At 44.5% G+C, this 26,096-nt stretch overlaps 1 protein-coding gene and 1 pseudogene across 2 annotated transcripts; one reads left to right on the top strand and one right to left on the bottom strand.

The window, feature by feature from the left end:
- Positions 1 to 499: 499 nt before the first annotated feature.
- Positions 500 to 24,324, bottom strand: CNIH4 (cornichon family AMPA receptor auxiliary protein 4). Of its 2 annotated transcripts, XM_049776620.1 has the most exons (5): positions 24,095 to 24,324; positions 18,572 to 18,640; positions 11,158 to 11,270; positions 3,287 to 3,427; positions 500 to 711 (listed from the first exon to the last, which is right to left on the bottom strand). In XM_049776620.1, the coding sequence occupies exons 1-5, from the start codon at positions 24,161 to 24,163 to the stop codon at positions 684 to 686; spliced, it is 420 nt and encodes a 139-aa protein (XP_049632577.1). In that variant the 5' UTR covers positions 24,164 to 24,324; the 3' UTR covers positions 500 to 683. The 2 variants fall into 2 exon arrangements, with proteins under 2 accessions (XP_049632577.1, XP_049632578.1); XM_049776621.1 differs by lacking the exon at positions 500 to 711 and having other exon boundaries at positions 3,287 to 3,380.
- On the top strand, positions 8,536 to 8,636 carry LOC126015196 (uncharacterized; annotated as a pseudogene).
- Positions 24,325 to 26,096: the final 1,772 nt, after the last annotated feature.

Raw genomic sequence — 26,096 nt, 5'->3', positions numbered from 1 at the left:
ATATGGTCTCCCGAGCCTGCCAGGAGCGATTTCTGAGTGTGGAGCCAGGAGGAACCCCTGAGTGCTGCTGGGTGTGACCCAAAAACCAAAAAAAAAAAAGAATCATTACTGGTGGTTCTCAGGGGACTGAGCCCAAGTTGGCTGTGTGCAAGGCAAATGCCCTCCCCACTGTGTTTGGCCCCTGAATAGATATTTAAACTACACAAAACACATGAGCCACAATGGAAGCAAAAAGGCAATTGTCCCTTTCTCCTGACTCGAGTAGCAATGTGGTCTCATACTCTGCCTCCTTAGCAGCCTGTAAGAGCAGCCATGCTCACCTCAGTCAGGCTCCCTTGTGCATGTGTCCTTCCTCAACCTGCCAAGCTAGAATGGCAGTTCCATCCCCATATACAAGTTACATTCTTCACACTCTTCAAACAGAGGATGAAAAAAAACACCTTCATGGGTGTTTTTCAGATAAGCACTGAGAACCAGAAATCGACAAAAACTCAATACATGTTTTTTTAAATACTTTATATGGTAAAAATACAGCAAAAATAGGTTTGTTTGTTTTGTTCGAAGAGGAAAAAATATACTGCTATGGTCATGGTTCTAATGGTGATGTTCTAGGATTCTAAGTCTTCTGGCTCCTCAACTGTGCGGTGTAGTGTAGAATGATGTCAACCATGGCTTCTCCAGTTTCAGTCATTTATCAAAGCTAAAATCATACTGTGGAGAAAAGAAATTAGTGTTACTCAAGTTTCTGATGAATATTCCAACAGTGTCTGCTATGTCCAGACTCATATCCCACAGGTTCAATAAGGAACATGCATGGTTCAGCAACAACTCTTTTTGGTAAAATATAGTCATTTACCCTTAAAGAGAAAGATATCTATAACAGCCTCTCGATGCCCTAATATTTTTTTCATTTCAGTGTTTACAAAATTGTAAATCATGACACCTCTATCAAAATAGGATGGGGAAAAGTGACTGACTGGAATGGGTGTGAAGGCAAAAAATATAACTTAAAGGGCTGAGCGGTAGTAGGTAGTACAGCAGGTAGGGTGCTTGCCTTGCACGCAGATGACCTAATGTCATATGGTCCCCAAGCCTGCCAAGAGTAATTCCTGAGTGAAGAACCAGGAGTAACCACTGAGCACTGCTGGGTGTGACCAAAAACCCAAAGAAGAATTTAACTTAAAAATAGTATTAGGTGGGGGTCGGGTGGGGAGGAGGGAGACTTGGGACATTGGTGACGGGAATGTTGCACTGGTGATGGGTGGTGTTCTTTACATGACTGAAACCCAAACACAAATATGTATGTAATCAAGGTGTTTAAATAAAAAAAAAAATAGTATTAGGTGGGGCCGGCATGGTGGCACTAGAGGTAAGGTGTCTGCCCTGCCAACGCTAGCCTAGAATGGACTGCAGTTCGCTCCCCTGGCCTCCCATATGGTCCCCCAAGCCATGAGTGACTTCTGAGCGCATAGCCAGGAGTAACCCCTGAACGTCACTGGGTGTGGCCCAAACACCAAAAAAAAAAAGTATTAGATGAGGCCAGGAGAGCTCAATGAGGTGATTACATGCTTGGCATGCAGGAGGCCCAGTTCGATCCTAAGTACTTAGATCCCCTAAGTACAACCAGTAGCCACCCCCAAGCATGAAGCTGGAGCAGGCCCTTAGCACTAAGATGATGGTTCAAAAACAAAAACCACCAGGCGCTAGAGAGTTGGTACAGTGATTACAGTGCATGTCCTGCAGGTGGCTAAGTCCAGTTCAGTCCCCAGTAACACCAGGTCATAGTCACATTGAGCATCACTAGAAGCCCCAGCACTGCTGGGGTGGCCCTCAACAGCACTGGGAGGAGTCACTGAGTCGCCTAAACACTGTTTGGGATCCCCCCAAAAACAAGGTAGTTTGGAAAAAACCTACCCAGAACAACATTCACTAGATCAAACCCTCACATAATGCTGTTCCTGTGCCTCAGCCTTCCACAACATCCCGCCACATTCAACCCAGTAAACTCCTACTCAACTCACAGGTTGCTTCTGTGGGAAAGAGTGTAAGTCACAAGCAAGCAAACCCCACTTCTGACAGCTAATCAGCTTCTTGCCAGCCTTGGCTTACAAACAGGACTCCACTGCCAACTGAACTCCTCTGAAACAAGATGAGATTCCAGGCAGTGGGGCCTTCCAGTGTAGCACTCAAGTACTGGTCCAGCTTTCACACAGAGATTTTGTGTTGCTCTTCTGCACCATTTGCAGTGCCTGACACAGTATCTGACACTGCAACCACTCAATCAATCCCCTGCTACAATTGCCACAGTGAACCATTACCACCATATAAGGCCATTACCACAGTTTAGTGATTCTCACCTTTACTACACAGTTAACAAGGTTCAGGAGCTGAGCCAAGGAGCTAGAGCACATGGTTTTTGCATTGGGAAATCTGAGGTTCAACCCCCAGAACTGCCTGGTCCCCTGGTTTCGTCTAGGAACAACTTCTGAGAGTAATCCCCAAAAACAGAGCCAGGGGAACCCAAGAGCAGTATAGGGCATGGCCCCTAACAGCTCCCCCACCCTCAAAAATAAACTATCATCTTTTATTGAAATTAGCCTTATTCTGATGGGATCTTATGAATAACATATATAGCAATGATACCCTTTAATTACTAATTAGTTGCCCAACTGTAACTGAGTAACGTTACTTAGAATAGTAAATTTACTTAGTGCATAACACCAGTTAATGATAGCATCTAATGCAGTTTAAGCAATAATACAACAGGCAGGGCATTTGCCTTACATGAGGTGTCATGTAAGGTGTCTAACCCCCAGCATTCCATATGGTCCCCTGAGCGTACCAAGAATAATCCCTGAGCATGATTAAAAAAAAAAAAAGAGGCCTCCTTGCTAATCACTGAAGTAGAAAAATGGCCAGACAGATGGTACAGTGGGTAAAGTAACTGTCTTGCATACAGCTGACCCAGGTACAGTCCCAACAACTAAAGGAGAACCAGAAATAAGCCCTGAGCACCACCAGGTATGTCCCCAAATAGTAACAACAATAATAGGTAAGACAATGGTAAATAAGCCAATCACTTCAACAGTTATATAACAATACCACGGAAATACTCTATCATATGTTAAACACAAGGATGTACAAAAAAATCTACACAATAGTAAAAAATTCACAATCTCCAAATGCTCTGCAATGTCAATGCAACATCCTATCTAGCACAATAATATCTCACCTGCCAAAAGCTGACATAACCTCCTAGAAAATGGCAGGAGAGCTAAACACTCACCTATAAAGATACATGAAGAAACAGAGCAAATGGAATCCAAGCTTGACCATGGCTTCTTTCATGTGTGACTTCAACTGCCCTCGATTGTGTATTTCTGTTGGATCAAATACTCCCATATTACCACTTGGCACCATAATAAACCTGGTAAGATAGAAGATACATACACATAAGAAGGAAAATAAAAGAATATAGCCAAAAAAAGTCAACATTTTCAACTGAACAAAACAATCACTATAGTTTTAAGTGCAGGTCAAATATGGGCAGAGCATTATAAAGGAATATGTCATGGCCCACCTCTTTTCCTCATGTCACTACTAATTTTTAGTGTACCTTTCTACCCTCTGAAACAAGTATAGTAGCACCCAGCAGTTTTCAGGGTTATTCCTGGCTCAGTGGTCAGGGCACTTTTCACAGTGCTTGGGAGACTATATAAGGAGCCAGGGATAAAATGTTCTAATCACGTTAAAACATGTGCTCAGACCCACTTAAAGATCTCTCAACCCCCAGAAAAGGTTTTGTTTTGTTTCTTTTTTCCTTTTTTTTTTTTTTTTTGTGATTTCTGGGCCACACCTGGCGGTACTCAGGGGTTACTCCTGGCTGTCTGCTCAGAAATAGCTCCTGGTAGGCAAGGGGGACCATATGGAACACTGGGATTCAAACCAACCACCTTTGGTCCTGGATTGGCTGCTTGCAAGGCAAACACCGCTGTGCTATCTCTCTGGGCCCTCTTTTTTCCATTTTATGAGCATAAATTTTATTTTTTATTTTATGAGCATAAAATTTTAGGTACCAGAGCAGTGGTGCTAGAAGTAAGGCATCTGCCTTACAAGCGCTAGCCTAGGACAGACCTCGGTTCAATCCCCAGCATCCATATACTCCCCCCAAGCCAGGAGCGATTTCTGAGCAAATAGCCAGGAGTAACCCCTGAGCATCAACGGGTGTGGCCCAAAAACAAAAACAAACAAAAAAGAAATGGCATCTATCTTAAAGACCAACTAAATCCTAAAAAAAATCCCCCCCCCAAAATTTTCCCCAAGTATCAGTCACACCACATATAGCCTATAGGGGTTCGATATTAGAATCTACCCTAAACTGTCCCTGTCTAATAATCTCAGTCTATTTGGATTGTTGTTGTTATTGGGGGGGGGGGGGTTGTGGCTCAGCAGTGCTCAAGACTTATTCTATTCCTGGTTCTGTAGTCAGGAGTAACCCTTCGAGGTGTGCTCAGGGGTCAATATGTGGTGCCAAGGATTGTACCAGGTTGGCTCCATGTAAGGTAGCTCTCTGCTATGTCTCTGGCCCAAATAACCCAAGTTTAGTTACTCCTCTGGCAACTGTCCAGCTCTACCTTGGTCCACTTCTCAGTTAACAAGTACATTTTGGGGGCTGGAGAGGTAGCACAGCACACAGCCAACCTGGGGCAGACCCAGGTTCAATCCCTGGCATCCCATATGGTCTCCCGAGCCTGCCAGGAGCGATTTCTGAGTGCAGAGCCAGGAGTAATCCCTGAGGGCTGGTGTTTATGGCCCAAAACCCCAAAAAATAACAAGTATATTTTTGTATTCAATGTTCTCCACTATCATGTCCTGTAGGTAAAGTCCATTTTACATGCGTGAATCCCTAATAGCAGGGGTCTCAAACTCAATTTACCTGGGGGCCGCAGGAGGCAAAATCAAGGTGAGGCAGGGCTGCATAAGGGATTTCACACACACACAAAAAAGTCCTCAAACATCATTATTAACAGTTTTAATTATTTCTTCTGAACATGAATAGAACATTGAATGAAGATCATGAACAGTTCTTCTGAACATGGCATCTTTTGCCTATTCCTTGCTGCCAGAGACTTGACAGCGCTTCTTCTCACAAATCTGAATCACATTTGGCTTTAGAGAGGAAACAGTTGAGACCCTCAGTATGGCTTGAAGATGATCATCATTAAGTCTAGACCTGTACTTTGACTTATTGAAGTTCAATGTGGAGAATAACTTTTCACACAAATATGTGCTCCCAAAAAGGCACATGGTGCGCTTGAACATTCGGGAAAGCTCAGGGAAGCTGGGGGGCAATTCTCTCAAAAATTGCCCATGCATGTCTGCTTTTCCACTAATCTCCCTGTACTTGGCTTTGAGATCAGAGTTGCATTGCAGGTCAATGAGCTCCATTTGAATGAAGCACAGGAGGGGCATCTTGCACAGCAAAGGAAAAGGGCTCCACAAAAATTTGGAAAGTGGCTCTGTGCTTTTTGAAGTCTGTAAATTGTGGGGGGAGGTCAAACTCCTTGTTGATGGTCTCCAAGTCTAAGAATGACTCCCAGAAAGATAAATTGAATCCCATTCTTCCATCTCCCCTTTTGGGGGAGACTTTGATAATAATATCCAGAGTAAATAATCAACGAATGCAACAGATTAGGGGACCAAAGGTTCAGCAAAAGGAGTCTTCTGTCAGTTGCAGCAAGCTCCAAAAAGCAAACCGAACAAGCCGTCAGTTCTGGCAAAAGAGCCCCCTATGCCTCCCCAACAAGCTATTTATTTCATTCCTTAATCACCCCCACCTGGAAAATCCAGGTGGGATGACAGGCAAAAACAATATTACAACAATTACACAACAGTAAATCTGTGATCAAATTCCTTCTCTAGCTTAAAAATAGCATCAACATATTTCTCACCACTGAATGGTATGCCTGCACCCACAAGTTCCTTGCATGCTGGGAAATGGCAAAGCTTTGTCCAAGAGAGCTGGGATTTCCATAACACAAGTTTTGTGGAGAATGCTCTCACATTGTCATAGGCAGCACTGATAAGCTGCCCCGGGCCTTGTAACATCTTGTTTAGTACATTCAGCTTATGTGTGATGTCAACAAGAAAAGCTAAAGTCCATGAGCCATTTGTGATCACTCAACTCAGAAACAGCATTCCCATCCTTCTCCATGAAGGCTTTCACTTCTTCTCTCAACTCAAAAAGTCTTTTCAGGACATTTCCCCTGCTGAGCCAATGTATCTCAGTGAAATAGAGCACATCTCCATATTCTGACTCCATTTTCTCTAAAAAAAGCATGGAATCTCCTGTGCCTTAAGTCCCTGGATCTGATTTGGTTGATGCATTTCACAACAGACATCACATTGTCACACGGCAGGCATTTACTGCAAAGGCCCTGCTGATGAATAATGCAGTGAAGAGCAATAGCCTTCTCTACACCCTTCTCTTCAAGTTTTTTTTGAACAAGTGCCACCAGTCCATTTTTCCTCCCTGTCATCGATGGCGCCCCATCGGTTATTATTCCAACAAACCTCTTCCATGGCAAACCTGCATTCTCAATGGCAACACACAGATGCCGAAATATCTCATTAGCGGTGGTCTGGCCATGCATTGGAATTATTGTGAGCAGCTCCTCTGTCAATTCAAAATTGCAATCAACACCACGGACATAAATTGTGAGCTGCGCAGTGTCTGTTATATCTGTACCCTCGTCAAGAGCAACTGAGTATGAATCAAAACACTTGGCTTTCTCACACAGTTGATGATAAATGTCACTTGACATGTCAGAAATGCACTCTGCCACAGTGTTGGCAGAAAGGCTGATTTTGCTAAACTGGCCTTTCTTTTCCGGACAGATAATACTTGCAGCCTGTAACATGCATTTTTTAACAAACTCTCCTTCTGTGAATGGTTTCCCTGCCTTAGCAATCATCTCACTAACCATGTAACTAGCTTCGACTGATGCAACATTCTTTTTGGTTGCTTTCTTGAAGAAATCTTGTTGCCTCATTAGACATGCTTTAAGACTGGCAACCCATTTGGCTCTCTCATTTCCTTGATATTTTGCACATTCCTCAGCATGTTTAGTTGAATAATGGCGTTTCAAGTTGTATTCCTTGTGCACTGCAACTTTCTCTGAGCAAATAAGACATGTGGGGATGCCCCTGTGCTCAACAAAGAAATACTGTGTCTCCCACTTTTCCTAAAATTGTCTGTGCTCGTCATCAATCTTTCTCTTCACTGCAAGCTTTGATGAAGTCATGATGAAGGTATGACAAAATCTAATTCTGTAATAAACTTCTCTCCCTTCTCTCCCTTAGGCCTCCGATAATGCAAGGGACAGTGGGCAGGAGCAGCGGAAATGACGTCTGTGCTAGGTGCAAAGTATTCGTGATTATTCGCTTACCAAATATTTGCAATAAAAAATAGCATTAGTAAGAAAAAAATCGCAAAAAATTGTATTAAACATCTACATACCCCAAACGGAACTGCTCGGGGTATGCGAATGTTTAATGTGATTATTTTCTTACTAATGCGATTTTTATTGCGATTATTCGGTAAGCAAATAATCGTGAATACTGCGATTTTTGAAGGCCAGCCGTGGGCCACAAAATGTTGTATGGAAGGCTGCAAAGGGCCCCGAGGACCACGAGTTTGAGACCCCTAATAGCATAAAAGTATAGTTGTCTGAAAGAGGAAATGTTCCACCTGTAAGGTTTTTTTTAAGCTTTCTGAACAGAAAGTAAATTTGTAACCAACAGTCAATCTGATATGATAATTAAGTACACTGTCCTATGAGAGCAATACACACATATGATCTTTGTCTTTAAGATTACAGGAAATAGTCTAAGGACTTTATTGCCCCATAAATAAAACTTCACAGAGTCCTTCAAAGAAGGACAAAGAAGCCTACTCTTCCTCACATTTTCATCTCTAGCAGTACTGCTAATGGCATGGCCAGAAATATATGCAGTCTCAGAGGAATGTCACTTCCAAAATTGGGTGTACTGGGTCAGAGCGGTAAGTATTAAGGAGGTTTTATGCCTTGCATGCAGCCAATCCTCAGCATTCCATCTGGTTCTGAGCATGCCAGAAGTGTTTTCCTGACTGCAGAGCCAGGAGCAACTTAACCTCTGAGTACTGTCAGGGGTGGCCCAAAAACAAAGCAAATGTGGATTCAGTTTATAGATCACAATTCTGAAGAAGATTCTAAAGAACTCTGCTAAAAGTCTGTGTGGTCACACAGCACAAGAAGTATAGAGAGTGTGTTTCCCAGTAATAAGTTCAGGTTAGGGTGATGGTCTGTGGAATAATCACAAGAGTACAAGGAGAAATGCCTTTATTTATTAATGCATTTTGAGGTTTGGAGGGCTCTCCCTGGCTCTGTGATCAGAAATGAACCCTGGAAGTACTTGGGGAACCAGAACTCATGTGAGGCAAGTACCTTAACACTATTCCTTTAAAGAAAAAAATTCTGGAAAAAAGGGAAATATGTGCTCGCTTCGGCAGCACATATACTAAAATTGGAACAATACAGAGAAGATTAGCATGGCCCCTGCGCAAGGATGACACGCGTGAAGCGTTCCATATTTAAAAAAAAGAAAAAAAGAAAAAAGAAAAAAGGGAAATATTCAAAGTTTCTTCCCTAGCTCAGTTTCTAGTCTCATGACTTTGTTTTGGGGCCACACTTAGAGGCGCTCACAGCTTACTCCTGGCTCAGGGATCACCCCGGCCATACTCAGGGGGCCATATGGATTGCTGTGGATCAAACTTGGGTTGGCTGCATGCAAGACAATTTCCCTACCCGCTGTACATCCCTCAGACCCCAATCCTCAGAACTTTTAGAGGATGCATTCCCCAAGACCACTCACGCCATCATCTCTACTGCCTTCCTTCATCTTTTTATGTGTTTCATACTCTATGTTGATCTCATTCTATCTCAACTTTTTCTTTTTTTCTTTTTGTTTGTTTGTTTGTTTGTTTTTTGTTTTTGGGCTACACCCGGCGGTGCTCAGGGGTTACTCCTGGCTGTCTGCTCAGAAATAGCTCCTGGCAGGCACGGGGGACCATATGGGACACCGGGATTTGAACCAACCACCTTAGGTTCTGGATCGGCTGCTTGCAAGGCAAGCACCGCTGTGCTATCTCTCCGAGCCCTATCTCAACTTTTTCAAACATGCACTTGAAAGTCATTCTATCAATGATCCTGTCCAAAAGAAAGACCCAGAACTAGATAATTAAAATTAACATAATTAGGGGCCAGCTGAAGTGGTGGTGCAAGCTAGGACTAGGACGAACAGCGGTTTGATCCCTGGCGACCCATATGGTCCTCAAAGCCAGGAGCTATTTCTGAGCGCATACCCAAGAGTAACCTCTGAGCGTCACCAGGTGTGGCCCCAAAAAAAACAAACAAAAACAATGATGATAAAAAAAATAAAACTTTGTGGGCATAGTGAAAGCATAGTATTAGGGTGTTTGCCTTGCACACAGCCAACCTAGGATAGATCCGGGTTCAATTTCTGGCATCCCATATGGTCCCCCATTTTGCCCCCAGGGGCAATTTCTGAGCACAGCCAAGAGTAACCCAAGTGCCACTGGGTGAGGCCCAAAAACATACAAAAAAAAAAAAAAAAATACAACTTTGAGGGCCCAGAGAGATAGCACAGCGGTGTTTGCCTTGCAAGCAGCCGATCCAGGACCTAAGGTGATTGGTTCGAATCCCGGTGTCCCATATGGTCCCCTGTGCCTGCCAGGAACTATTTCTGAGCAGACAGCCAGGAGTAACCCCTGAGCACCACCGAGTGTGGCCCAAAAAACCAAACAACAACAACAAAAAAAAAATACAACTTTGAAATTTAATAGAGCAGCAGCCTGCTAACATAAAAATCATACCAAATTGTCCAAATTATTCCTGCATTTTATAAAAAAAAATACAGCCTACTGGGGTCTGGAGAGATAGCACAGCGGTGTTTGCCTTGCAAGCAGCCGATCCAGGACCAAAGGTGGTTGGTTCGAATCCCGGTGTCCCATATGGTCCCCCGAGCCTGCCAGGAGCTATTTCTGAGCAGCCAGGAGTAACCCCTGAGCACCGCCGAGTGTGGCCCAAAAACCAAAAACCCAAAAAAAAAAAAAAAAATACAGCCTACCATAACATTATTTTCCAATTAGTGTTTCCATTCAGTTTTTGTTTGAATAAACTTCCTAAATTTATCAAGTCAAAACTTTTGTTATCTACCATAATTTGCAGGTATTAAATGAAATTAGCTTTGAAATATCCCAAATTCACACTAGTTCAAAATTACAGAAATAAATAACAAGGGCCTTCTATCCATGCTTTGTTTTTTTTTTTTTGTTTTTGGTTTTTGTTTTTTTTTTTTTTGCTTGTTTGGTTTTTTTGTTTGTTTGTTTTTTAACAGAAGTCACCCCAGGCAAGTTCAGTGGTTATGTAGTTCTGGGACTAAATTGAGGACATCACACATGCTAGGCATGTGTTCTGTCACTTGAGCTATTTCCTGGGGTCATGGCACATCATTTAGTGAAGATGAGCAAAAATTGTTGATTTTTTTTTTTTTTTTGGATTCTTATTTAAACTGCCCTGTTAATCCCAGCGGCACTGAGTTAAAGAGGTTGTAGTACTGGTAGGTTCCAGGCATTTCAGGCATAGAAACTACCACCAGGGAACATAAGGAAGTAGGCCCAGCTTTAAAATGGTGCCTAAAGGAGTAATAGTGCCTTAGAGAAGTAAAACATGATTTTCAAATAATATGAAATGCTTTAAAATCCATATAGAAAGCTTTAAATCCATATAGAGTAGAATTTCTTCCTTTGCCCTGTACTGCCTACTTCTCACTCACTTCTCCCAAGTATCTCTGATTTGGATACTTGATTTTAAACATATCCTAGGGATTTGAGCAATTGGAAGGGTTCCTGCTTTGCCACAGTCAACCTGGATTCAATCCCTGCATTCCATATGGTCCCCAAAGTCCCTGAGGAAAGCTGGGTGTGACCCAAAAACCAAAACCAAAAAATACAAACAAAACAATGTATTAATAAAACTTCAGAAGCTTAAATAAATTAACTAGCCTAACACAAAACAGCAAGCAGATTATACTCACCGATATATATTCCAAGTGGCAACAGGCATGTTGAGAAGGAAGATGAACCAGTGCAATGAAATAAGCATTAATACAGTAACAAGCGTATGACCAATCAATTCTGGAATTACCCACTGCAAGGAAAAAACACAGTATTATACCTCAATGTTAGTTTCTTCCTGAATGTACATGTTATGTGAGGCTACAACAATGAACACACAGAAATTCCTCAAGCTTGTGTTTCAAGATTATTTTTAGACTCAGATGTCCCAGATTTGAATACTGGTATAACTGTTCACCCCATGCAAATAGTTCAGGGCACTTTCACATCAATAACATTTTATCTTACGCAAAGATTCAGATTCATTCACTAAGTTGGTCTGAATGACCAATAGGAAATAAAAAATTTTATATCTCGGACCATAGTGGTGGCACAGCGGTAGGGTGTTTGACTTGCACCGGGCTGACCTAGGACGGACCTCGGCTTGATCCCCCCGTGTCCCATATGGTCCCCCAAGCCATAAACAATTTTTGAGCGACTAGCTAGGAGTAACCCCTGAGCATCACTGGGTATGACCCTCCCCCCAATTTTTTTTTATCTCTCTTTCTATCAATATCCATATAAGGCCAGAGATGTGGTTCGGTGTGTGCCGGATAGGCATAAGAACTGGAATCTAGGCCCAGCAGAAAAGTTGTTTACATTCAATTTACTTCCATTTTATTTTGTTTTGTTGATTTTTGGTTTGGAGGTCACACCTGGCAATGCTGAGGGATTACTTCAGGCTCTGCACTCAGGAATTATTCCTGGAGGTGCTCAGGGGAGCATATGCCAGAGATGGAACCTGGATTTGCCTTCAGCAAGGCAAGCGCCCTACCTGCTATACCAGGGGTGGCGAACAGGATTTTTACCCTCACTCAAAATGGCAAAATGCAATAATATGTGTTTGATATATTATTGTTAAAAGTATATGCTTTTGTGTGAGTGTTTGTTTGTTTGGCAGGTCACTGCGTGGTGTGGCTCTCTGACTCTCAGTTTAAAATTTTGGCTCTTTGTGTCGAACTTGTTCGCCACTCCTGTGCTATACTATTGCTCCAACCCAAATATTCAATTTAAATACCAGCTTTCTCATTTTGTCACAATAAGGCCTTTTTTTCTCTTGGTTTATGGGTCGCATCCATAAACTCAGGTATCAGAGATCAGTCCTAGTGGTGTTTGGGGGACCATATTGGTGCTTGGGATGAAACCAGGGTCAGCCTGGTACAAGGCAAATGCCCCACCCACTTGGAGTGATGATAGGTCTTATATCCAAATATCCACTTGTGGGGCCGGGCGGTGGCGCTGGAGGTAAGGTGCCTGCCTTGCCTGCGCTAGCCTTGGACGGACCGCGGTTCGATCCCCCGGCGTCCCATATGGTCCCCCAAGCCAGGAGCAACTTCTGAGCACATAGCCAGGAGTAACCCCTGAGCGTTACCGGGTGTGGCCCAAAAACCCAAAAAAAAAAAAAAAAAAATCCACTTGTACACTGAGAGTTTTTTTTTTTTTTTTAAAGCATAGGATTTCAGACTGGAGAGACAGTACAATGGGCAAAACACTTGCCTTGCACACAGCCAAGCCTGCCAGGAGTAATTCCTGAGTACAGAGAGCTAGGAGTAACCCCTAAGCACAGCCAAATATGGCCTATAAGCAAACACTCAAAAGAGGACAAAAAGGGAGTTACCAATTTTTCCTTTAAAAGCAATAAAATAACCCTTCAATGGGCCAAAGAGGTAAGTGAACCACAAGGTCACCAGGTAGTATTTTTTTAAAATGTAATGAATTTGGGCCCGGAGAGATAGCACAGCGGTGTTTGCCTTGCAAGCAGCCGATCCAGGACCAAAGGTGGTTGGTTCGAATTCCGGTGTCCCATATGGTCCCCCGTGCCTGCCAGGAGCTATTTCTGAGCAGACAGCCAGGAGTAACCCCTGAGCACCGCCAGGTGTGGCCCAAAAACAAAACAAATAAAATGTAATGAATTTAACAAGTATGAGTTGCAAACCCAAACAAACCAGGAATGGAATCAATGTTCTATGGTACTTAGTAGCTCTGCTATCTTAGGAAAAGTTAATATACCTCTCTTATCCACACAGTTCTCACCTACAAAATGGAAATAATAATACTTTCCTCATTAAATTACATACACAAGCCTACAAGAGCAAGCGGCCAATAAATAGTAGCCTGTGTTACTAATAGTCCTCTCCAGACCCCTAACTTTGATTTTCTTTCTTTCTTTCTTTCTTTCTTTCTTTCTTTCTTTTTTTTTTGTGGTTTTTGGGTCACACCCGGCAGTGCTCAGGGGATACGCCTGAGCTCAGAAATTGCTCCTGGCACGCAGGGATTCGAACCGATGACCTTCTGCATGAAAGGCAAACGCCTTATCTCCATGCTACCTCTCCGGCCCGCTAACTTGGATTTTCTTACAATGGTTGCAATCATTCTGTTTTACAGGAACAAACATTTCCACAAGCAATACTTAAAACTTTAGGCTGCCTGGTTCACTCACTGACTTTCAACGAATACCCCCGAATTCTCTCACTTCCCTCCTGAACAACAAGCTCTTCCTCTATTGTGTACTCCCAAAACTGATTCGAGGCTTCTCACTGACTTTCAACGAACACCCCCGAATTCTCTCACTTCCCTCCTGAACAAGCTCTTCCTCTATTGTGTACTCCCAAAACTGATTCGAGGCTTGTCCAAGCAGCAGCTTGTAAGACTCTTCTCTATAGTAATAGAATGGCCTTATCATGCCATTTCACATACTCCATCAAAGGCTCAGGTAAATACCAACCACGTGAGTCAGCAGTCTGTTCAATGAGACTGCAGTATGCATTTCAGTGGCTTTATTTTATTTTAGTGGCTTTATTAATAGGTTTGCAGCACAAACTGAGGAAACCCTCAGAAATAAACAAAGAAAAGAGGGCCCAGAGAGATAGCACAGCGGCGTTTGCCTTGCAAGCAGCCTATCCAGGACCAAAGGTGGTTGGTTCTAATCCCGGTGTCCCATATGGTCCCCTGTGCCTGCCAGGAGCTATTTCTGAGCAGACAGCCAGGAGTGACCCCTGAGCAACTCCGGGTGTGGCCCAAAAACCAAAAAAAAGAAAAAAGAAAAAAAAAAAAAAAACAGAAGAAAAGGGAAAAGAACTCGACAGAAACAAATACAAGCAGCAAAAGAGAAATCAAAATCAGATTATCAGAGCTAAAAGTCAAGTATGAACCAAGAGATCAAAAATGCTCTTGGAGGGCCCGGAGAGATAGCACAGCAGTGTTTGCCTTGCAAGCAGCCTATCCAGGACCAAAGGTGGTTGGTTCGAATCCCGGTGTCCCATATGGTCCCCCGTGCCTGCCAGGACCTATTTCTGAGCAGACAGCCAGGAGTAACCCCTGAGCACCACCAGGTGTGGCCCAAAAACTAAAAAAAATAAAATAAAAAAAAATGCTCTTGGAGATTAACATTTAAACATAAAATGATTCTGAGAAATTGTAAAACAAATCCAAAGGATTAAAATAAGAAATAAGAACTAGCAAGTCAATTCAGCAGGTGAATTATTCAGCAGAGGATGACGAAAAAGAAAAAAAGAGATGATATATCAAAGAAAGAACACACACACAAAAAAAAATCTCCCAGACTGTAAATGCCTAGCAGAATGTCCAAATACTAAAAAGAGCCTAAACTAAATATTCCAATCATATACCACTGCAAAATCCAAAAATATTACAAAAAATAATAGACTAAAATGACTGGAAAGAGGGGCCGGTGAAGTGGCACTAGAGGTAAGGTGTCTTGCCTTGCAAGCACTAGCCAAGGAAGGACCACGGTTCGATCCCATATGGTTCCCCCAAGCCAGAGGCAATTTCTGAGCGCTTAGCCAGGAGTACCCCTGAGCATCAAACGGGTGTGGCCCAAAAAACCAAAAAAGAAAAAAAATTACTGGAAAGCCTTAGAAAAATAGATATAAACAAAAAAAAGATCAAATATAAGAAATAAATGGCTAGTCTTACTAATTCATTGGGGTTTTTTGCTTTTGTTTTTTTTTTTTGTTTGTTGTTATTGTTTTGGGTTTCTGGGCCACAATAGGCAATGCTCAGGGCTTACTGCTGGCTCTACACTCAGGGATCACTTCTAGAGGTGCTCGGGGACTATATGGGGTGCTGGGGATTGAATCTGGGGTTAGCCTTGTTCTTTCCATTGTACCACTCCACCCCTAAGTCTTACCTACCAAATTGACCATTAAAACTGGAAGACATGGGGCCGGGAAGGTGGCGCTAGAGGTAAGGTGTCCCTCCAATCCCCACCCCACCCCCCACCCCACCCCACCCCCATTTCCCACATGGTCCCCCAAGCCAGGGGCGATTTCTGAGAACATAGCCAGGAGTAACCCGAGTGTCAAATGGGTGTGGTCCGAAAACAAACAAAAAAAACCTGGAAGAACACTAGCAATGCCTTCCAAACTCTCAAAGAGGGCTGAGAAGATATATCAGCAGCAAAAAAAAAAAAAAAAGCCTTGTATGTAATGCCCTAAGTTTTCCGAAGTCAATAAATAAAAACTGAAAGAAAAATGGGTTCTAAATTAGAATTTGTCTCATGTCTAGCAGAGAGACATGACCAATCCTGGATGAGGATAAGGCATTTTCAAACATGCAAAGCCTCAAAATCTAATTTTCTGGGGCCATAGAGAGAGGACAGCGGTAGGGTATTTGCCTTGCAAGCACCTGACCCAGGACCAACGGTGGTTCGAATCCCGGCATCCCATATGGTCCCCCATACCTGCCAGGAGTGAGCAAAGAGCCAGGAGTAACCCCTGAGCACCGCCGGGTGTGACCCCCTCAAAAAAAAATCTAATTTTCTTTTACTTTAACTCAACATGAGGCAAAAAAACAAGAAAACTTTTACAAGATCGTAGCCAGGAGATAGAGAACAAGAGTCCCAGGATATAAGTGGTGAAACAGGCCTCCATGGCAACCATCCAGCAACATGTGGGAGACCTTAAAGAGAAACATCACCAGAAAAATATCTAATGGGTTGATTATTTTAGTATGTTTTTGGTTTTTTTGGTTGGTTTGGTTTGGTTTTAGGGCCACATTCTGTGGTGCTCAGGGGTTACTCCCTGGCTCTGATCTCAGGAATCAAATCACTGCAGGTAGGTTCAAGGGACCATATGGGATGCTGGGGATCTAACCCCAATCAGCCATGTGCAAGGCAAACACCCTACCCATTGTGCTATCGCTCAGGCCTGAAAGGACTATTTCTCATTTAAGTTTTATACTACAACTTGACACACCATGCACAAGTATAATTTTCACAATAATAAAAATTAGTATCCCACCACCCTCTGTTCCTGCCTCCCCAGCTTCCAAATAATGGTCTGAAGCTCTGTCTTTTCCCCAACCACTCCTAGCTCCTTTCTTTTGGGCCCCCTTCACTCAGTTCACCTCGACTCTCAACTCACCTCCCCCAGACCTTCACCTTTCTGGGTCCTATTAGATGAGCTGCTGAGTTCGACTTTATTCACATTAAATTTTGCATATAAGGGGCCGGGTAGGTGGCGCTGGAGGTAAGGTGTCTGCCTTGCAAGCGCTAGCCAAGGAAGGACCGCGGTTCGATCCCCCGGCGTCCCATATGGTCCCCCCAAGCCAGGGGCGATTTCTGAGCACATAGCCAGGATTAACCCTTGAGCGTCAAACGGGTGTGGCCCAAAAACAAAAAAAAAAAAAAAAAAATTTTGCATATAAATAAAAATAAAATAAAATAAATAAAAATTAGTATCAATAAAGTTAACTTAATACTGAAATAAATTTCAGGAAGGGCCAGAGCAATAGAACAAGGACGATTGCCCTACACACAACCCATCTAGATTCAATTCCTAGCACCCTATATGGTCCATCCTGTATGGACCATCTCATATTGTCCCTAGAGCACTGTCAGGAGTGATTCCTAAGCACAGAACCAGGTATAACCCAACCCTCCCCCCCAAAAAATAAATCAACTTTTTCAGTAATGAATCTAGGTAATCTTTCATTTGTATTTTGTTTTCTCTTATTAGCAAAATTTTTCATCTAAAAGGAAATATATCTGAAAGAAAACTATATATCATTATTCTTTTAAGGAGGAGAAATATAATTTTATTAGAAATACTAATGTTTGTTTGCTGTTTGGGGGCCATATCAGGCAACGCTCAGGGGTTACTCCTGACTCTTCTCTCAGAAATTATTCCTGGTAGACTTGGGGGACCATATGGAATGCCAGGGATCGAACCCAGGTCGGCCATGTGCAAGACAAACACCCTACCCTCTGTGCTATCGCTCCAGCACCCGAAATACTAATGTTTCAAGTGTAAAATTTTTTTCATGAGTCAGAGAAACTTAAGTAGAAAGATATGGGGAAAAAATGCATGTCAATTATTTTTAGGTTAAGCCAAAAGCACCTCTCAACACTGTGCTTTTCTATAAACTTGAATCCAGAAAGCTTTCCTATCTGCTCATCTCATGAAAAGCAAATCAATATCAATTGGTTTCCCTGTAAATAAACGAGTTCTGCAATTCAGAATATTCTGGCCAATATAAAGTTCTCTTTATATACTAAAGATAAGATGGCCTGAAAACAAATCAACTAATTAATTCCATTTCTCAGCCAGTCACGAAAAGAACGAAGTCATTCATTCAACAAACTGAGCCTTTTTTTCCTAAGCAGGAGGAAGGGGTTTAGTCACAGAAGACAAAAATAAGGATCCTCATTATAAACCTTTGCCTAGTTTGAATAATGATATTGTCCACAGTGGACAGAGTCAAGGAATAGACAGAGTGGGGGTGTGTGTGAATCTGCAACTTTTAGTAATATTTCATTATCTAAAATATTGCAAACATAGTACATTAACACGACAGTGGACAAGAGATTCTTTTTTTTTTTTTTTTTTTTTTTTTTTTTTTTAGACAAGAGATTCTTAAAGCAAATATTAATGTGGTAAAATCTTTTTTTGGGAGGGGTTTAGTTTTTGGATCACATCCGGCGGCGTTCAGGGGTTACTCCTGGCTCTCTGCTCAGAAATCACTCCTGGCTGGCTCGAGGGGCCATATGAGATGCCATGATTCGAACCACTGTCTGTCTTGCTTGCAAGGCAAATGCTCTACTGGTGTGCTATCTCTCTGGCCCCAAATGTGGTAAATCTTTAATACAAAAATGTGTAGAAATCGGGCTGGAGTACAATGGGTAGGGCATGCCTTGCATGCAGTCAAACCAGGGTGGTTCAATCCCAGGTATCCCATAAGGTCCTGCCAGGTGCAATTTCTGAGCGCAGAGCCAGGAGGAACCCTCGAGTGCCACTGGGTGTTGCCTAAAAAACTAAACAAAAAAAAAACAAAAAAGAAATTCATTCAAGGATAGAAAAGTAAAAGTAGTCTTACCTTGTTTAATTTGGAGCAACATGATCTAGCATTAATGTAGTCACATTCTAAATCAGACAATGTAATTATCTGAGGGGCAAGATAAGGAATTATTAAAACTTTTTTTTTTGGTTTATGAAAGATTGGATCACACCTGGTTGTTCTCATGGTTCTGGGCTTAGGAAATCACTCCTGGTGAGGCTCAGGGAACCAAATGTGGTGCCAGGCATCGAAACCGGGTCAGTGTGTGCAAGGTCAGTTAGTGCCTTTAAGCTGGGTTTTTTTTTTTTTTTTTTTTTGGTTTTTGGGCCACACCCGGCAGTGCTCAGGGGTTACTCCTGGCTGTCTGCTCAGAAATAGCTCCTGGCAGGCACGGGGGACCATATGGGACACCGGGATTCGAACCAACCACCTTTGGTCCTGGATCAGCTGCTTGCAAGGCAAACACCGCTGTGCTATCTCTCCCGGCCCAGCCTTTAAGCTGTATTATCTTTCCAATCTCAAATTTCTTTTTAACAATTATTTTGAGGGCCAGAGCAATAGCATTTGCCTTACACACAGCCAACCCAGGTCAGACCCGGGTTCGATCTCCAGCATTCCATATGGTCGAGCCTGAAAGGAGCGATTTCTGAACACAGAGCCAAGAGTAATCCCTGCGCACTGCAGGCTTGGCCCAAAGAACAAAACAAAACCAAAAAAAAATAACTATTTTGAAGTTCGTTCGTTCGTTCGTTCGTTCGTTCCTTCCTTCCTTCCTTCCTCCCACCTTCCCTCCTTCCCACCCTCCCTCCCTCCCACCCTTCCCTTCCTTCCTTCCTCCCTCCCTCCCTCTTTCCTTCCTTCCTTCCTTCTTTCCTTCCTTCCTTCCTTCCTTCCTTCCTTCCTTCCTTCCTTCCTTCCTTCCTTCCTTTCCTTCCTTCCTTCCTCCCTTCTTTCTTTCTTTTTTGGTTTTTGGACCACACCCGGTGACACTCAATGGTCTCCTGGCTATGCGCTCAGAAATTGGTCCTGAATGGGTTCGGCGAGGTGGCGCAAGAAGTAAGGTGTCTGCCTTGCAAGCTCTAGCCAAGGGAGAACCCCGGTTCGATCCCCCGGCGTCCCATATGGTCCCCCCAAGCCAGAGGCAATTTCTGAGCGCTTAGCCAGGAATAACCCGAGCATCAAACGGGTGTGACCCGAAAAAAAAAAAAGAAAAGAAATTGCTCCTAGCTTGGGTGGGAGACCCTACAGAATACGGGGGATTGAACTGCAAGCAATCTGTCCTAGGTTAGAGTATGCAAGGCAAATGCCCTACCACTTGCACCACTGCTTGGGCCCCTATTTTGAAGTTTCTTAAAGCAATCCCGGGGTGGGGTGGGGGGGACAGAGAGGTAGCTCAAGCAGTAAAGCACATGTCTTGCAGATCATACCTTGGTTTTAAAACCCACCACAGCATGGCTGCAAAGACTTCAACAACCAATACATTTTTCGAGACCAGAGATATGGTGGTAAAAGACCAAGTTCGATTCCTAGCATCCCAAATGGTCCCCCAGCCTGCCAGGGGTGATTTCTGAGTGCAGAGCCAGGAGCACCTGGGTGTGGCCTTAAAACCAATCAATCAATCAATAAAATTTAAAAATTCTTTTTTTGTTTTTATTTTTTGAGGCCTTAAAACCAATCAATCAATCATTAAAGTTTAAAAATAATACATTTTTTTGTTTTTATTTTTTTTTTTTTTGTTTTTTGGGTCATACCCAGTTGTGCTCAAGAGTTACTCCAGGGGCCGGAGAGACAGCATGGAGGTAATGTGTTTGCCTTGCATGCAGAAGGTCGGTGGTTCGAATCCAGGCATCCCATATGGTCCCGGAGCCTGCCAGGAGCAACTTCTGAGCATAGAGCCAGCAGTAACCCCTGAGCGTTGCCGGGCATGACCCAAAAACCAAAAAAATAAAATAAAATAAAACGTTACTTGTGGCTCTATGCTCAGAAATCGCTCCCGGCAGGTTCAGGGGACCATGTGGGATACCGGGATTCAAACCACCATCAGTCCTGGTTCGGCTGCTTGCAAGGCAATTGCCCTGCCTCTATGCTATCTCTCCAACCCAAAAATACATTTTTTAAAAAGAAAACACACCAAGTGACAAAACAATTAGATTTGACTTGAAAAATACTCTATTTCATTAAACCTTGCTCAATTAGACAAATCACTTTTCTCACTTATGTTTCCCCTTTAATGCTTAGTAAAATAAACCTTTTACTAAGCTAATTTCGAATCTACTCCATATCAGAAATATCAGTCTTGAGCACCTCAAATGCCATTTTTCCCCATTTTATTTCTATTTTGTTTGGGTTTGGGGGGGGCCACACTCCACCCTGCAGTATTGGGATAAAAATAGGGCCATAGCGGGGCCGGGCGGTGGCGCTAGAGGTAAAGTGCCTGCGCTAGCCTTGGATGGACCGCGGTTCGATGCCCCAGTGTCCCATATGGTCCCCCAAGCCAGGAGCGACTTCTGAGCGCATAGCCAGGAATAACCCCTGGGCGTCCAAAAACAAAAAAATAGGGCCATAGCACATAAGGCTTAACCCCTGCACTGTGGTTCTTTGGCCCCTATCTCCAGTTTAAAGGTAAGGTAATAGAAACTCAGAAACTCAGAGAAGTGGACTGGAGAGATAGCACAGTGGTAGGAGTTTGCTTTGCATGAGTCCAATCCAGGACGGGCAGTGGTTCGAATCCCAGTATCCCATATTGTTCCCCGTGTCTGCCAGGAGCAATTTCTTTTTTTCTTTTTTCTTTTTTGGTTTTTGGCTTTTGGGCCTCACCCAGTGATGCTCAGGGGTTACTCCTGACTTGGGGGACCATATGGGGGATCAAACCTCGGTCATCCTGGGTCAGCCATGTACAAGGCAAATGCCCTACTGCTGTGCCATCACTCCGGCCCCTGGGACAATTTCTGAGCACAGAGCTAGGAGTAACCCCTGAGCGCCACCAAGTGTGACCCCCACCAAAAAAAATAGGGGGGGCGGGAAGGTGGCACTAGAGGTAAGGTGTCTGCCTTGCAAGCGCTAGCATAGGTCGGACCTTGGTTCGATCCCCCGGCGTCCCATATGGTCCCCCCAAGCCAGGGGCTATTTCTGAGCGCATAACCAGGAGTAACCCCTGAGCGTCACCGGGTGTGGCCCAAAAACAAAACAAAAAAAAAAACCTGGAGAAGTGATTGGAAGGTTACGTTGCAAATAGAACTGCTATACAAGAATTCCTAATAACAAACTGTCCCTAAGGGGCTGGCTGAGAAGATAGTATACAGCTGGGAAGGCACTTTACCTGCAATCAACCAACAAGGATTTCACCCCTGGAACCTCATATGGTTCACCGGAGACCCGCCAGAACTGATGCCTGAGCACATAGCCAAAAGCATGCCCTGAGCACCGCTGGATATGGGCCCCCCCTGCACCCCCATAAAATAAAATAAAACAGAGTACATTCCTTTCCACAACAGCCTGCCCACCGCTCATAACCAAGTCGAAAGACACCCTGCCAGAGAGATACCATGGAGGTAGGGCGTTTGTCTTGCATGAAGAAGGACGGTGGTTCGAATCCCGGCATCCCATATGGTCCCCGAGCCTGCCACAAGCAATTTCTGAGTGTACAGCCAGCTGTGACCCAAAAACCAAAACAAAACAAAACAAAAAGACACCCTGCATACATTCTCCACACAAGCCTTTCTCAACTTTTAGTCCATCGTGACCCATTGCCACACTGCTTCCTTCCTATGGTCCCTTGTCCTGCAGGTTGTAACCTTAGTCTCGGGCTGAGCTCCCAACCCCCAAGTAGAACTTTTTTTTTCTTTTTGGACCACACCCGGTGACGCTCAGGGGTTCCTCCTGGCTATGCACACAGAAATCGCTCCTGGCTTGGGGACCATATGGGACGCTGGGGGAACGAACCACAGTCTGTCCTAGGTTAGCTCATGCAAAGCAAATGCCCTACTGCCTGTGCCAAAGCTCCGGCCCCACAAAGGACATTTTAACCGGTGGCTTCCTTAGAATATCCTGGGAACCGTGGATGATACCTGGGGGAAGGGGTATGGGGGTGAGGGGGGCTTTGAGAAATTATGCTCTAGAATCAACCACCAGGGGCCGGAGAGATAGCAAGGAGATAAGGCGTTTGCCTTGCATGCAGGAGGACGGTGGGTCGAATCCCGACATCTCCAATGGTCCCGAACCTGCAGGGGCGATTTCTCAGCATAGAGCCAGGAGTAACCCCTGAGCGCTGCCAGGTGTGACCCAAAAACCAAAAAAATATATATAGAATCAACCACTAGGATGCCCAGTCAAGAGTTGGACTCAAATTCTTGAAGCAGAAAGAAGTCACCTCTTTAGGAACCGGAGAGATAGCATGGAGATAGGGCGTTTGCCTTGCATGCAGAAGGATGGTGGTTCAAATCCCGGCATCCCATATGGTCTCCTGAGCCTGCCAGGAGCGATTTCTGAGCATAGAGCCAGGAGTAACCCCTGAGCGCTGCCAGGTGTGACCCAAAAACCAAAAAATATACATATAGAATCAACCACTAGGATGCCCAGCCAAGAGTTGGACTCAAATTCTTGAAGCAGAAAGAAGTCACCTCTTTAGGGACTGGAGAGACAGCATGGAGATAGGGCGTTTGCCTTGCATGCAGAAGGATGATGGTTCAAATCCCGGCATCCTATATGGTCCCCCTAACCTGCCAGGAGTGATTTCTGAGCATAGAGCCAGGAGGAACCCCTGAGTACTGCAGGGTGTGAACCAAAACAAAACAAAACAAAAAAAAAAGAAGTCACTTCCAAGGAGAGAAAGACCCCATATCCCACGTGTTTTATTCCCCCATCGTGAATTTAATCACTTAACACAGACTTAAGGAGCCAACAACTAAGACTAGAAGTAGCTCCAAGACTGCTGGCGCAAACCATTCATTCATTCATTCATTGGGTCGGCTCGGAACCAGGCAGTGTGACTGACAGACAGACAGACAGACAGACAGATCATTTTCCAGGCAAGGCCTTAGAAACGACGGGACGGACACTCGAGTGAAACAGGGCCCGGGCCCAAGACACTGAAAAGTTAAAGGAGGACTTAAAGAAACTGGGGAGAGGGGGGGAGAAGAGTGCTGGGACTGCGGGGAGCCCGTGATCAAAGGTCAAGGCGCGCCCCAAATCAGCTAACAAGCGAGGCAGGCGGGGCGACTCCTCTCAGGACCCGGGTGGGGGGGCCCACCGGGTCCAAACCCCACGAGAGAACAAAGGGGGTGGCGCCCCGAGGAGGAGGAGGAAAAGAGGCAGCAAAATCCCCTCAGTGCACCCCACAAAGGGCCCGGGCCCGCCTGCGTCTGAAGGGGCTGCTCGCAAGGGCCACTAGGATCCCTCGAGCCCGGCCCCAGTCAGGGCGGCGCAGTCGGGGTGCGGCGGGGTGCAGGCAGGCCGGGCCGGGCGCGCCCAGAGAAAGGCCGCCTCACACGCAGCCTTCACCCCACGCCCTGCACCCACTAGGCCCCGGCCCCGCCGCCCTTCCTTCCTCGCGCGCAAGGATACGAAGTAGACGGAGAGGAAGATGAGCACGCAGCAGTCGATGAGGGAGAAGATGAACACCACAGCCTCCATCCTCGCCGCCTCCGCCGCCGCTCCAGCCCTCAAACCGGCCGCGGCGCACGCACGAGCCCGCCCCGCCCTGATAGGCCCTTTGGCCCGGCGGCTGGGCCCACGGTTCCCGCCTCCTCCGCCGAGAAGCTCGGCCGCTGCTGGGCGTCCAGTCCGCTCAGGGCCCGGACCGCCCCGCCCCGCCCCGCCCACTCCCACTGTGCATGCCGGGAAATGTAGTTCGTGCCCCCAGCTCCTTCCTTTCTCAACGCCTGGATCTGAGAAAGGACTCTGATGCTCCAAGTATGCCTAAGGGCCAGAGCGGTGGGGCCGCCCCGCCCACTCCCGCTGTGCATGCTGGGAAATGTAGTTCTTGCTCAAGGCTCCTTTTTTTTTTTTAATAGATATTTTATTTAAACACCTTGATTACATACATGATTTGTGTTTGTGTTTCAGTCATGTAAAGAACACCACCCATCACCAGTGCAACGTTCCCATCACCAATGTCCCCAATCTCCTTCCTCCCCACCCGACCCCCCGCCTGTACTCTAGACAGGTTTTCCATTTCCCTCATACATTCTCATTATTAGGACAGTTCAAAATGTAGTTATTTCTCCAACTAAACTCATCACTCTTTGTGGTGAGCTTCCTGAGGTGAGCTGGAACTTCCAGCTCTTTTCTCTTTTGTGCCTGAAAATTATTATTGCAAGAATGTCTTTCATTTTTCTTTTTTTTTTTTCCTTTTCTTTTTTTTTGGGGGGGGCCCACACCCGGTAACGCTCAGGGGTTACTCCTGGCTATGTGCTCAGAAGTTGCTCCTGGCTTGGGGGACCATATGGGACACCGGGGAATCGAACCGCGGTCCGTCCAAGGCTAGCGCAGGCAAGGCAGGCACCTTACCTTTAGCGCCACCGCCCGGCCCCTGTCTTTCATTTTTCTTAAAACCCATAGATGAGTGAGACAATTCTGCGTTAAGTCTCCTTTTTTTAAAAAATAATTTTATAAACTTAAGATTTTTCAAAATTTTCAACATAAATTTAGCCCATACATAAATATTTTTGTCACCAAAAATGTTGTTTTGGCATGTAACATTTTACTATATATTTTACATTGACATTATTTTTTTTTTTTGGGCCACACCCGTTTGACGCTCAGGGGTTACTCCTGGCTATGTGCTCAGAAATCGCCCCTGGCTTGGGGGGACCATATGGGACGCCGGGGGATCGAACCGCGCGGTCCCGATCCTTGGCTAGCGCTTGCAAGGCAGACACCTTACCTCCAGCGCCACCTACCCGGCCCCACATTGACATTATTAATACAAGTCCTCTCTAAATGAAAGGTTGTCTATGTAATTTACTAATCTAATTTTCTGCAATTTATAACCACAGTGTACTGAATAATTAAATCTTTAAAATTTAAATTTCTTAAAATGGTTTTTCTTTATTTAAATATCTCTAACTCGGGGTCGGAGAGATAGCACAGCGGTATTTGCCTTGCAAGCAGCCAACCCAGGACCTAAGGTGGTTGGTTTGAATCCCGGCGTCCCATATGGTCCCCCGTGCCTGCCTGGAGTTATTTCTGAGCAGATAGCCAGGAGTGACCCCTGATCACCACCAGGTGTGGCCCAAAAACAAAACAAAAAAATAAATATATCTAACTCAAATGTATATCTTTTGAAACATAATTCTTGCACTTTTTTAAAAATATCTTTACTTAAGCACCATGGTTACAAACAAAACAAAACAAAAAATTTACCTTTGTGACTCATAGAGTCACTTTATATGATCCCCCAGCCCCCTCCAGGATCAATCCAGGAGTGATCTATGATCACAGAACCAGGAATAAGCTCTAAACACCATTAAGTATGGCAAAAATAAAACATACATAAATAAATTTAAAAAATAAATTTGCTTTGTTTTGTTTTTGGTGCCAAAAATATTGTATGAGACAAGACTAT

This window comes from Suncus etruscus, chromosome 7, assembly GCF_024139225.1.
Source record: "Suncus etruscus isolate mSunEtr1 chromosome 7, mSunEtr1.pri.cur, whole genome shotgun sequence".
Lineage (NCBI taxonomy): Eukaryota > Metazoa > Chordata > Mammalia > Eulipotyphla > Soricidae > Suncus > Suncus etruscus.
Note: the sequence above shows the minus strand (reverse complement) of the source record. Positions and strands in the feature narration are given on the sequence as shown.